This window comes from Gambusia affinis, linkage group LG20, assembly GCF_019740435.1.
Source record: "Gambusia affinis linkage group LG20, SWU_Gaff_1.0, whole genome shotgun sequence".
NCBI lineage: Eukaryota > Metazoa > Chordata > Actinopteri > Cyprinodontiformes > Poeciliidae > Gambusia > Gambusia affinis.
The window spans coordinates 9155520-9169678 of record NC_057887.1 but is presented as its reverse complement, the minus strand read 5'-3'; the positions used below and the strand labels follow the sequence as shown (position 1 = coordinate 9169678).

The 14159-nt window shown below is 42.6% G+C and overlaps 1 protein-coding gene across 9 annotated transcripts in view; it reads right to left on the bottom strand.

Annotated features, from left to right (window-relative positions):
• Positions 1–14159, bottom strand: part of aatkb (apoptosis-associated tyrosine kinase b) — a 66627-nt gene that overhangs the window by 8611 nt on the left and 43857 nt on the right. For 6 of the 9 annotated variants that reach the window (XM_044102878.1, XM_044102881.1, XM_044102880.1 and 3 more), the window contains 8 exons: positions 8544–8685; positions 5127–5206; positions 4100–4218; positions 3514–3601; positions 2340–2473; positions 1918–2002; positions 1598–1719; positions 155–304 (listed from right to left, as the gene is read on the bottom strand). In XM_044102878.1, coding sequence (XP_043958813.1) covers positions 155–304; positions 1598–1719; positions 1918–2002; positions 2340–2473; positions 3514–3601; positions 4100–4218; positions 5127–5206; positions 8544–8685 — 920 coding nt within the window. Of the gene's footprint in view, positions 1–154; positions 305–1597; positions 1720–1917; positions 2003–2339; positions 2474–3513; positions 3602–4099; positions 4219–5126; positions 5207–5788; positions 6139–8543; positions 8686–11640; positions 11919–14159 lie in introns of those variants that run through there. The other 3 variants (XM_044102886.1, XM_044102879.1, XM_044102887.1) reach the window with 3 other exon arrangements.

The following is a 14159-nucleotide window of genomic DNA, read 5'->3' as shown; positions in this document are numbered from 1 at the left end:
CAGTAAAACTGACTAAAAACGAATGTGATAATCTGAGCAGGGAACTTGGATCTGCTAATCCTGGAAGTGATTTCACTGAGCTGTTCTTGGCTCCAAGTTTTGTTGCATTTGTCTTTCTCTCCAATGGGCACGCCTGTATCTGTGCGTGACTCACCAGCGTTCAGCCAGGGGAACTTTGAGCAGCGGCTTGGGAAGTCTCAGTTGCTGCTCTCTTACAGCATACGTCAGGACCTGTCTGTCAGAGTAGTGTCTGTAGGGCTGGTTTCCCAGCTCAAACAGCTCCCAGATGGTCACACCAAGAGACCTGGGAGGACGAGACAGCGTGGACATCCACCTTTAGATCCTCACAATCTCATAGTATCCATGCTTTCATTTCATGTCATAAGATTGTTTTTGCTGAGCTGATTGGGTCAAACGCCTCCTTCAGTCACAGAATTTATTTTAGTCTTCTTTTTCCTTATATTTCCTCTTAATCTGGTGAGAAAACTAATTTTGTTCATATGCAGCTGCAAATACTGCCAAAAGGATTGTGTCAGTTCATAAAACTGCTACTTATGTTAGTAATAGGTCCAACGCACTGATGGTGCATCTTTTGGCCAGAAAATGTAGAGTTTCTGCAATTCTCAGGCAAGCTCTTCAATGAAAAATGTTTCTGTGAATCCAACAGAATAGATAGGCCACAGGCTGTAGATGTAGCCAAAGGATTTCTGATCTTTGTCTAGTGTAGAAATATGCATATTCTGCACAATAAGCTCCGATACTGTTGCTGCTGGTAGCCGTTTAAATGCATAAATACATCCAAGCTTCTTTGGCTTGTAGCTAAAAAAAACTTCTGATGAAAGATTCTGTTCTTTCATGCTCTTGAAATAATTGAGCCGTATTAAAAGCTGAACATAGAGTTTGAACAGGTTGTTTACACAGAACAGGGTCAAATGTTTCAGAGTTTTGCTAACAGGTGAACTTTTTTTGTGTGTGCAAAAATATGGAATTAGCTGCAATGATGTGTAGAAATTACTGTGTTGTTTTATCAGAAGACTTTAAATATGAGATTTAACCAAAGTGAGCATTTTTAGGAATTAATATGCAAATAGTCACAACTGTTCTTTAGGAACTGTGGATCAATATTGGCATAAATTTTTCTGCTAACAATCATAAATGAATCACACTTAGCTTATTTAGTGGGAATTACAAAACAAGTTTAGGGGTACTTGAACGCACCGTCATGCCCTGTCTTTAAAATATACCAAACATAAAAATAGTGAACGATTAAACTGGCCAGAAGAAAAGAACCTCTGACCAGAATCAGAGAGGAGAAAGTAAATAGCACAACAAATTGATTGTTGTAAGATTGAACATCACCTGTTAAAGATTTTAATCTACTTTTTTGATTAAGTAATTAGATTGGGTTATAATAAACAGCTTACGGCATTTTAATGACACACTAACGAATTTGTGTCTTTGTACAGATATTTGTTTTCTCTAATAGCAGTGATCACGCTAAAACTGCGCACCAACAACCACTAAATGTCTAAGTGGAGTGTAATGGATAAAAGGGAAATTAAAATGTCTAAATGTGTGAGGGAGTTATTGGTTCTACCAGATGTTGCTCTGCTGGGTCTGATCAGCTATCAGCAGGTTTCCATGAACCTCGTCCACCAGCTCGGGAGCGATCCAGCGCAGTGGCACGTACGTCTGATCCGAGGTCACGTAGAAATCATCCTGGTAAAGTAGAAATATTAACATATTTCACGATTTGAGTCTGAAACACCCGCGTTGTGCATTACAAATGTTAGCAGGGATAAATCCAAGTTATTTTCCTGTCCTCGTCAAACAAACACGGTTCCTTCAGCAAAATAAATTATTAACTTTCACCCAGAAATTGTACAGCTTCTATCCGGGAACTTCACGTGGATCTACCTTATACTTTGTGTGCGCCAGACCGTAATCTCCGATCTTCACTGAGATGTCAGCAGTCAGCAGGCAGTTCCTCAGAGCCAGGTCGCTGATGAGAGATGCAGATAAACACCTCTTACACATCTGCACCATTTAATGCAATATTACACAGGATAACATCGTGGATGCTTTTGTTTAAGATGTTTCAGCTGTCACTGGTGGTGGAGCATTTCATCTGCAGCATGTTGTACCTTTAATAAAGCTGATCTGGGGAGGAGCGGCCACCGCCTGCAACAAAATCACTGATGCTGGAGTCAATAAGCAGCACTCAGGCAGCACCAGGATGTTGTTTCAGGAAGCAACTGGAAGCAAAGTTGGTGCAGCAGCTGGAGTTTTTGTTGTAAGTCATACAAATGCCAACTAGTCGGCAGCAGCTTGGGGACTACCTGTGGGTGAAGTTGTGTTTGTGCAGGTGCAGCAGTCCTGATGCAATGTCACAGGCCATCCTTTGCAGAATCAGGGGCTCAGGGTTGATCGCCTCGCTCGACCTGCAGCTTCGGAGGTAACCCTTCACATCCCCCTGGACACAGCAAAGGAAAATAATACACCTGCATGCCACAAGGTTTGACCACTAGAGGGCGGTGTTTGGCAGCGAACTGCTCTTTCTGCCCTCCATTTCCTGTTCAGCTGAAGATGTTTGCATGAAGGAGAAGCAGATCAGCAGTTTTGTCCACCTTTAAGAATTTTTTTTTTATTTCAGAACAGATCATTGTCTCATAGTGGGGTGAAAAAATTACTGTAGTTATTAAAAATAGCATACTTAGATTCTGCTGCGTAGGACAATCTTAAGAAAAGTGAACAAAATGTGCATCTCTACTCGTCCATAAAAACAGCAATACACTATTTACAATAAGAGGAAAAATTGAGGCAATAATGACACATATAACAATTACTGAGTTTGTTGGAAGTGGTGATGGTTATAAAGTCTAACTGCTGCTGGGTGAAAGGACCTACAATAACAATAATTTAGTTTACAGCAGATGCTAAAAGGTCAAAAAGCCATATGAAATTACATTTAACCTGATCAAGTTCACAAAATATTCCATCGGTTTTCTAAGTCGGTAAAATTGTTCAGTGCTACTGGAAATGCAGTGGATGATTTGGCTGAAAAATTAATTGCATTTATTGTTTCAGAACAGAAGAGAACATATTGCACTTTCTCCCAGGAAGCCTGGAAGTCCCACTAAACGGTACAAAAAAAACCAGCTAAAAATGAATTAGATTTGAAGAAATTGTCCAATTACATCCGTTTTAAAAAAGTGAAATAAATATATCAGGGTAAATAATCTATCAGATACAGGTGAAGACTGTTGAATCTTGTCATTTTTAGTATCCAGTAGTTGCCAGTCTTAGTGGGACAAGATCATTAGAGACTAAATCTACAACTCATCTAAATGTTTCAGGCTTCAAATAAAATCAAAGGTCTGATGGTCAAACGTTCAGATTGTGTCACCTCTAACGGAAGGATATTAAGTGTTTACAAGTGTTTTTAGGAGTTAAGTCTGTCCTGATCGGTGTTGTGTGTTTGGATCAATCTGCTGTGTTTCTATAGAGACTCACCAGTGGACAGAACTCCATGACCAGCAGGTAGGGAGTGACTTCAGTGCACTGGGCCAGGCACTGCAGCAGAGCCGGGTGCTGGAGCCTGCTGGAGAGCAGAAAGCAGGAAGAGCAAAAATGCTTAAAGGCATTTCTCTTTAAACTGACAGAGAAAGCACAACTGTCTGAACAAACACAGGGACACATGCATGGGTTTGTTTATTGCATCTATGATCTGAATACATTGAAGCCTCTATGTTTGCTCTGATGATGAAATCCAGCCTGGATTTCATGAAACTGGGAGAACAGTGTCTGGAATAGGTCTGCTTCAGGGATCATGTGAAAACTCTTGAAAATGGACGTTTTTATAAGACTCAACATTTCCATTTAAGAAATCTTTGGATCTTGCATTTTTCATCCTCTTAAAGATTTATTTCCAGTTTCAGGAGTGTTGCCGTATTTTCTATTTTCTATTCATACGTTGATATTTTTTGTAATTTCTATGTCAGAGTTACTCTAGAAGCATTTTAAGAGGGAAGACATTTTCTCCGTGGGGTCAGTTCAATCGATAAAGAGACCAGATGTGGTATTGGGTATAAAGTGTTACCGGTAGGGTTGAGCTTCCTCCAGGAAATGCATCTGCTCCTGCACACTGGCGCTGACTTTGAGCTCCTTCACCACCACCTGTGTGGTGTTCAGGCCCGTGTTCACCTCCCCAAGCAGAACCTGGAACAGCGTAGGCACAGACAAATGCATACGGGGAGGAAGCAAGCATACACACAGAGACACCGGTAAACCCATTCACACAAAGATGTGAAGCAGACATACATATATGGACATACCCAGTAAAGGTACACAGGGATGGAAAGGGCGGGTGTGTTTGTGTGAGGCGAGTCAGAAACAGACAAAAGACAGAGGGAAGGGTAGAAGGGAGAAAAATGTTAACTGGTTGCAGAAACATGAGGCTTTCCTATTGGCAGTGACAGCTTCTAAACACTGTAGCAGCGCAATATTTGTACTCAGAGCTGCGAGCATCGCCGCTGGAACAAAGCAGCTGTTATTTATCGCACCACAGGCAACACAATGAATTACAGGAGGGTCCTTGGTGCAACCAAGGGTGTTTTCACACCTGATAGTCCGGCAGACTCGGTTCGATTGGGGAACAAAATTGGGAGATTTGTTACATTTTCAGCTGCTGTGGTTTGCCTTCACACAGCACTGTGTCAAATAAATGAAACCCACAGGAAATCCCACTTAAGGAGACAACATGAAAACCTCAGAAGACATGAGAGCAGCTTCCTTTTTCACAAAATGAAAACAAAAATGGAGTAGCGTAAGATTTTAACGGTTGTAGGATTTCTCTTCCGTCTTTGGTAAAAGACCAAGAGCAATTTCTCCCACTTGTGCATTTGTTTAGGTTCTGTTTACCCAGAACAACCTGCGCTATAGTCCACTTCCTGCTTTTGGAGCAGTCTTTGATATGCTTGGCTTCCAAACTGCATCAGAGGTCGATTGCGCGTTCGCTCCTCCCAAAATAAGCCCGACTTTCTTGGCAAACGAGCTGAAGTTGATTAAAGCGGACTAAAGAGGGTTGGTGTGAATGCACTCTAAAAAAAAACTACCGGTGGTCTTACCTTCCCGAACCATCCATGTCCGATCTCCTTCAGGTAGAGCAGACTGTGGCGAGTCAGTTCAGAGGACTTCAGCAGCTGGGCTGAAGGAGGAGAAGAAGGAGAAAAAAAGACTTGATTCAGTCGTTCAGCATGCTTTAGCACATTTCCAACAAACCGCATTACGCCAGAGAACAACTGATACATTTCCTGAGCGGGCTGGTGTAGTTGAAATATGAATTGCTCATGAGAATCCACCTGGTTGAATACAGAGTGCATTCATTTAAATGCATTGTAAATCATAATCATAGGGCTAAAACACCAAACAGTGTTTTGGCTATTATGTAGTGTTATCACACAACACAGGGTAATGCAAATGCACGGCTCCTGAACGCTCTGATGGATCTCGTTGCACAGACAAGCTGAAATAAATGTCAGCGCTGATGAATGGAGACGCTGGAGATTGAATGGCTGCAAAACAATCTATACCCTTCTAATCTGAGGCATTTAAAACTGCAGCGCAACAAAATGATTTCTGAGAATGTCTGACTTTTCAAATAGCAACACATTCTTATCGGTTAGATAGAGAAATTTTACTTAAAAAGCTGCAAAAATGCACAGAAAAGTGTTGAAAGGAAGCCGCTCGGTAGCTAATTAAAGAAACTCAAAACTGCTGCACAACGCACCACATCTGAGCTATTAGGTATCCACTCTCAGTTGCTCACAGCCGTCTCTCAAGTGGATTATCCCAACATGCCGGCCGTTGAAGAGTAAACACAACATTCTCCATTGTGTCTGATCTGCGCTGGTCTTTCCGTGGCACCAAGCTGTCAGATGGTCCGGTTATCCGAAGCATCGCTGTCGGCCCCCCCTGATGACCTGCAGCCATGCTGGCCGCAGAACGTGTCCTGCTGTCCCAACTCAGCCAAACCAACCGACTGCTGCATCTCCCTCTCCTCCCCTCCCTGCCCTTTCCATCTGCATCACCCTCCATGACACTTTGATTCTGGTAGTAAAGCAACCAACAAGCAGATCTTTGTCCAGTCTGGTCCCTGTGTGGAGGCCTTACTGGACCCCTACGTTCCTTCTCCAGATTGGTCATTCTTTACACCCACTTTCTCCCCGGCTCAACAGCAGAATAGTCGCCATTGTCTGGCCGTATAGGATAGCATGGTACCAGTTAGGACCAGCTAGGGTGCACACACTGGGACTATTATCTCCCAGCTCCATGACAAAGGAATAAATAGCACCAGGCAGAGAGTTCCACCTACGGCGACATGTTTCCCTCAAATATTCATAAATCTAACAATGGGAGAAACACGAGGCGTTCTGTACCAGACTGCTCCAGACCTGTGGTGGTTTTTCATAAAAGCTACTAGAAGTTGCATGCAAAACAAAACGTGTGAGGAGAAAACCTGACGCTGCACGTCGCCTTGCATATAGTTTGAAAGCTTTTCTTCAGTAGGGACAGAGGAGCTGGACAGAGTTGATGAGAAGATGTTTGAGTCAAATGAAGGACAATCCTGGAAGGAACCCTGTTAGAAGCTGCAAAAGAAAAAAAGAAAAAAAAAAACACTTGAAACTGTGGAGGATGTTTACTTCCCAGCAGGACACCAACAATAAACACACAGCCAGTTACAGTTTATATATATATATATATATATATATATATATATATATATATATATATATAGATATATATATATATATATATATATATATATATATATATATATATATATATATATATATATATATATATATATATATATATATATATATATATATATATATATATATCTAGTTTCATGCTCCTTCACCCTCGGGGCAGTCACCCCCAAACTGGAACAGTGGCTACAACAGATCCCAGGAACAACATCAGACATCTCAGTCCAGAAATGTGCAGTCCTAGGCACAGCCAAGATACTGCGCAGAACCCTCAAGCTCCCAGGCCTCTGGTAGAGGACCCGAGCTAAGAGGAAGAAGAATCACCACCCGCGGTGGGTGAGAAGGGAATTTTTTTTTTTATATATATATATATCGAAGCATATTCCAATGTGAGAATGGCCCAGTCAAAGTCCAAACTTTAAGTGCAGACTTGAAAAGTTAAATCTCTGCCCACTTTGACCGAATTTGAGGTGACTCTAGATGTGCAGAACAGGTAGAGACATTAACAAGAGACTTGGAGCAGGTAACTGCAACACAATACAAGTGTCGGGTCACTGCTGAATATAAATGCATGCCATCATGTTGGTCTGTTCCATAAAATCCACCCCAATAAACACAATGAAGTTTGGGGCTGCTGCAAAAGTTTCAACACTTTTGCGAGATACGGCGTTCGTCATTGCCGGGAAAACAGTTTCAACTCCGTTTGTGCGAGAGGGTGCAGAAAACGCACACCGCATTATGTCAGAATGACCCAAAGTTCCTGAAAGTTCCCTTAAAACTGAAAGCAGCACCGTGCATCTGATCCAGTTACTCCATAAAAACTAAAATCAATATCTGAAAATGATGTCAGAGGGTGAGGTTGTCCCAACGGCGCAGTAATGAATCCCTGCCTGCTGCGGCTGCTTCGACATATGGTTTCTATCTTACGCCGAGGACAAAACATGTGTTCAGCAGTCAGTTCGCTTGACGAAAGGCGAACATGTGTAGAAAGTTTTGCTTTTCACTTTCCCTACAAAACTTCTTTAAAAAAAAAATCATTCAGCGGGATAAATAAAATGATTAATTTCATAGATTCATAGACGCAGCGGACTAAACAGCAGTTTGAATTAGCTTAGAAATAAATAAGAGAATAAATTTCCTCCAGGATTCATTGTGCTTCCGTGAGTCGGATCCGCGAAGTCTCGTGTCACGAGTTTATCAGGCAGGATCGCTACCATAATGCACAACAACTCACATTGTTCCTGAGAGGCAGAAGCACTGAGAGAGGAATACTCTCACTGGGGTTTTGTGCTCTCACATGCCTCACATACCAGCAAACTGCAGCGTAGGCCCACTGCCTGGACACTATTATGCAACTTGCAGATGTTTGTGGGAGAAAGTTAAAGAGTTCATTCTGCAATTGCCCTGCAGCAATGAATTATGGGATAGATGGAGGCCCAACTGACCAGCATTGGGGCGGTGCTCACTCTGGGGAAACGCAGCTCTCCTCTGGCTCCTTTTTGCACTCACACCCTTCAGATGTGTGTGTGTGTGCGTGGGAGTGTGTGTGTGTGTGTGAAACAATCTGGCACCTATGCAGAGCTGCTGCTAGGCTTGCACCATCAATGATATCATGATTAGGTATTGTTCAACAACGCATTCATCTTCTCAGTTATCGTCGTCATCCATCAAAGTTAAAGCTGCAGAGACACATAAAGTTCTCACCTTGCAGGACGGAGGCGCGTTGGAGGAGCTTAGGAGGGCGAGAGGAGAGCGAGCCGAACTTTGACTCACCAGATCGGGCCGGCTGCTTGGTGGTCGGCAGGGAAACCTCGGTGAGCGGCAGGACGTAGACGTCCGGAGTGCCCTGGGAGACCGTGGAGGCCAAGGTGGACATGTCTGCATGGTACTCGTCGCAGTCCACGTTCTCGAATTCCTTAAACAAAAAGATATACAAACTCCTTAAAAGATGTACAGATGAGCCTGCTACTTGAGTCAGACAAGGAAACAATGTTTGTATTATTTCTATTGTTTTCAACCTAATCAATGACAGGAATTTTAAAATGTCCATTTTCTAACTTCCTATGAGAGCCAGCTGTGCTACAGTGCTGAAGCTACTTCCTTGAAAACAAAAGATGTAGTTTCAGATGTTTGACTCTGAACTACTCCATAACCGCAGTGAGCAACAGACCTGATTTCAGTGCTGAGTTAAGCAAAAACCTCATTTAGAGATTTTACATCACAGCTCAAAAATCTCAGTTAAACTGATCAGGTTTCAACTGCCAAGGTTATTTTTTACATCAGTTTGATTTCATATAGTGCTACAGATAAAATAATGTTTGTTAAACTCTTCACTAATATTGCAATGAACCAATGAAATGGGAAATAATGGAATATAATTTGTTTTTTATTTTTTTAATATCTGAAGCGTGCTTGTTTAGCTGCCATATCTGGCAGCCACCACCGGGGGGAGCTACCCACTTCTCATGCTATTTCCCGACATAACCAGCAGAATATTTGAGTGAACGGACCTTTAGCCACCATGTAGCCAATATGTCGTATGGATACCACTATTGCCTGTTGATGCAAATCCAACACAATCATAATTTTTCCTAAATTTCACACTAAAACAGACAGCAGTTAAGTTACAAGGGATAAAAGGTTTTAAAGTTTGTAACTGGAAAAGTTAAAACGTACTTCCTTAAAAAAGACGAAGTGGCGTCTAATGGCCATTGATCCTACATGGCCAAGTGTTTGTTTTCCCAGAGTGTGCTGAAGTAAGCTCCAGTCCGCAGTTTATAAATGTGCTAATGCGATGTGTAAATAATTCTTCTTCTGCTGGTCAAATGAAGTAAATGTACTGGTTTCACTTATTTTGAATGACTTGCGGACAACGCAGCGACCAGATATCTTTGATTTCCTGATATAAAATGTGGAAAGTTTCTGGTTTTTCTGGCCCAAATGTCGAAGCAGAGCCGAGATAAACCGCAGCAAGCTGTTCTGGCCCGGTTCTGTTTTCCTGTGAGGCCGTTGGAGAGTCGGAGCGTAAACAGAGCCGGTCCGTTAAATCCAGGGATTATTAGCTCAGAGACTACATGTATCTCAGTCCTAAACTTCACAGATCAGACTGCAGATATTGATCCTCAGGAGCCGTTTGGAAATCAGACAGCAGGCGAACGATTCGCCGCCTCCTTTTTACTTCAAAAACAACTTTTCATGTTTTAAGAACAAACAGTGGCGAAATAAATCTTTTTTTTATTTCCTTGAATGTGACAGTGTGAACCCGTCTGCTGAACTCACATCTCAGGACACTGCAGCGATTTGTGCCTGTAATCTAATTAAAACAACGATGAGATGTCACAGAGAAACCATTGGAGTGACCAGAGGTTTTTTTTTGTTTTTTTTTTCTGGCTGCCTGGGATATGATGCAACACAGTGCTGCCCCTCCCCAATGTATAGCTGCAAACTGCCAGTCAGCTATCAAAGGAACAAAGGTAAAAACATTATTTTAATTACGAAAACAAAGACATGTAAGAAGTGAAAACATTCACAGCTGATGTGGTTTGGGAATATGATGAAATGCCTTCTGGATGCCTCAAAGACTAAGAGGAGACCTTAAAGATGATCCAGGAATGAGGAGCGAGAGATTTATTCTGGCCTAGCAAAGCACTGCAGAACAGGGCAGCGCTGGTGGAGAAATAATATCAGTTTTCTTTCCATTTTTTTTTTAATGGAACACTTTATTTTCAGATTTTTCATTAAATATCCTGATGTAAACATCTAGATCTGAAATTGTGACAACCTCATCTCATAGTGACAGAGCTACTCTGTGAATGATAATGCATTAACATAATCAAGAAAGGGTGACCAAGTTCTAGTACTTATCATTACGTCTCTCAGCCATTGGATAAAAGACAGTTGAATGTCCTTCCTGGTCAAGAGTATCAGGGATGTAAAAGCAATGGTATTAGACTGACGAGAGGTTAGTTGGGACACTGAGTGGGTTTGGATCCAAATCTCTTTTACAGATATGAGAGAAAAACTTTGATGTTTCAGAACTCGATGGACGGATGGATGCTGCAGACTAAAACTGTGAGAATTTCACACCGTCTTCAGGACGTCGAAATGAAGTCAAGTTGTTCTGTAAGAACCAAAACTAAAATGTCACTCTAAGCCTCTTGCTGCGTTGATAACGTCTTCTGAAAGATTTCTTTTGTCCGTCACGAACAGCAGCACAGCTGAGGATGGGGATGGGGGTGAGGGAGTTGGCTGCATCCACAGGCCGGATGTCAGAATAAAAGTCCCTCAGATGGGATCTGGAGGGCTGTGGGGTCCCATCACTGGAAAAATGTGACCCGCTGCAGCCCTCTGCAACACCCACACAAACACATGTGCACATAAACACCTCCGTCTCCCGCTTCCTCCTGTCCCCCAGGAATGTGAGCACACACACACACACACACGCACACACCCACACACACACACACACAGTCGCAGGCCAAGGACCCCTCCTTCTGCCTCCGCTCCAAACCTTCACACGGCCCCGCTCGCCCCCTGCCTCACATCCAACATGTGTTTTCAGTCTCTGCAGCAACACTCTGTCACAAACCTACACAACGCTGCGTTTAAAAAAAAAATAAAAAACTCGACGCGGCGCTCGGTTTGCTTCCTTCTTCTCTGAAAAGATTCAATTTTGTGAATTGCAAATAATCTTTTCTCCAAACAGTCAAAGTAAATCATGAAATATGTCATTACAGAGAGAACTCTGCAACCTTTCAACACACGCATTAATCTTGGATGCAAGATTTGCAACTTTGCAATAAACAAATTTGTTTTTAACAAATCTTCTAATTGAATTCTTCTGAAAATTTGCAGTTCTGGAAGAACTTACCTTCTACCAGAGATGACAAACACCCCCAAATTCATCATTTCAGCCTTTTTCTTGGTTTCCCACAACCACACACACACACACACACACGGTGAGGTGATGAGTGGAGGGCAGCAGGCGGATGGCTGAGGGAGCGAAAAGTTTCATCATTCTGCTGAGAGAGGAGGAGGAAGAAGATCTGCAGCTGACCACAGACTGTCCCCAAGTCTGCCAGGATGGAGGGATGAAGGGGAGGAAAAGCTAACAGAGGAAGGGAGAAAGGAAGAGGGAGGAGCGCAGAGGCTCCCAGTGCAGAGCCTGGAGCGGACCTCTGGTCATCTGGAGAGGGAGAGGAGAGACGCCAAGGCCTCCCAAAAATGTGAGAAAACATACAAGTGGGAAGAAGAGGAGGAGGAGGAGAGAGAGGACAAGGAAGAGGGAGAGGAGGAGGAGGGGTTCACATACTGCACATGTGACATCACTGGATGTCTTTGTGTCTGTCCTGAAAACTCCTGCAGGACAGTCACCCCGATGTGCACCAAGAAAAACATGAGCGCTATAAGCCAAAGCCTGACTCTGACGTTTAACATTTAGTCCAAGATGTAATTAAAAACAGTCAGAGTGGATTTTCCTGTTTATCTCTGCGGCTTCACGCACTTTACTGCGACGCTTCTGCAGCGCTTTGTGTTAAAACCGCATAAAGTCACAGAAAAAACCTGGGCTGTTCAGTATCGGGAAATCTCACTTGGAAACCTGATTTTCAAGTTTCCATTTCAAGAGTCAGAACAGAATCTACAGTCACATAAATATCACTAATGTTAAGCTTTTTACTACTCATTAAAATCATTATTCACTAAGAGAGAGCAATTAAACAACTTCATGAATTCTTAAACACAGGAGTTTTGTCCATAAATGTTCAAAAACGTACATTCATTCAACGTACTTAAAAATAAAAATAGTCCTCTGACTAATATTTGTGTAAATGACCCTCAGAAAGCAGCACTTCGACCTCAGACTTTTTGAAGCTGTCAACAAACTTTGGACATTTTTCTGGCTCAGTATTCAGCTACTTTTCCTGGCAGCGTCGTTGGAGTTCATTTAAATTGGTTGGTACCAGCAGATTTTCAGAAAGTTAAATTTAAGACTCTTTAAGAACTTTTTAGTGCCACCCTGAATGAAATTTAAGACAGAAAAAACATCCTGTACTGGATTTTAAGTGAAGTCCATAACTTCTCAGTTATACTTTTGTCATTTTTACGCCAATGGCAAACATTTATCAGAAGCAGTCGGCATTTGCTGAACTTTTGCAACGAGAAAAATGATTGCAATAATTAAAAATGGACATAAAAGTGCAGATTGTGGAACTCGTGAGATTTTCACTTTTCAGATCTGCTTTTTTTGTCTAAATGAACTCCAACAGCCAGTAGCATTGGCAGATGCTCCATCACAGGACGAGTCCTCGTCTGGTTTTATTCAGTAACACAGAAAGCCTTTTCTATCATCGCCCTTGAAGTCTTTTTTTCCCTTCATCTCTTTGAAATTCCCTCTTCCGCCTCTGTTAGAGGCAAGCGGGGCCCTGAGGCCGGATACACTGTGAGCTCATGAGAAAACCCTTCCTCACATACACTCAGTCCTTCACTGTTCCCACAATCCCCTCACCGCACCCTAAACACACCATGATCACTCACTGAACACACCCTGAACACACCATGAACACACCATGAACACTCACTGAACACACCATGAACATACCATGAACACACCATGAACACTCACTGAACACACCATGAACACACCATGAACACACCATGAACACACCATGAACACACACTGAACACACCATGAACATACCATGAACACACCATGAACACTCACTGAACACACCATGAACACACCATGAACACACCATGAACACACCATGAACACACACTGAACACATCATGAACACACACTGAACACACCATAATCACACTCTGAACACTCACTGAACACACACTGAACACACCATGAACACACACTGAACACACCATGAACACACCATGAACACACCATGAACACACACTGAACACACCATGAACACACCATGAACACACCATGATCACACACTGAACACACCATGAACACACACTGAACACACCATGAACACACACTGAACACACACTGAACACACCATGAACACACACTGAACACACCATGAACACACACTGAACACACACTGAACACACCATGAACACACCATGAACACACACTGAACACACCATGAACACACCATGAACACACCATGAACACACACTGAACACACACCGAACACACCATGAACACACCATGAACACACACTGAACACACACTGAACACACCATGAACACACCATGAACACACACTGAACACACACTGAACACACCATGAACACACACTGAACACACCATGAACACACACTGAACACATCATGAACACACACTGAACACACCATGAACACACCATGAACACACCATGATCACACACTGAACACACCATGAACACACACTGAACACACCATGAACACA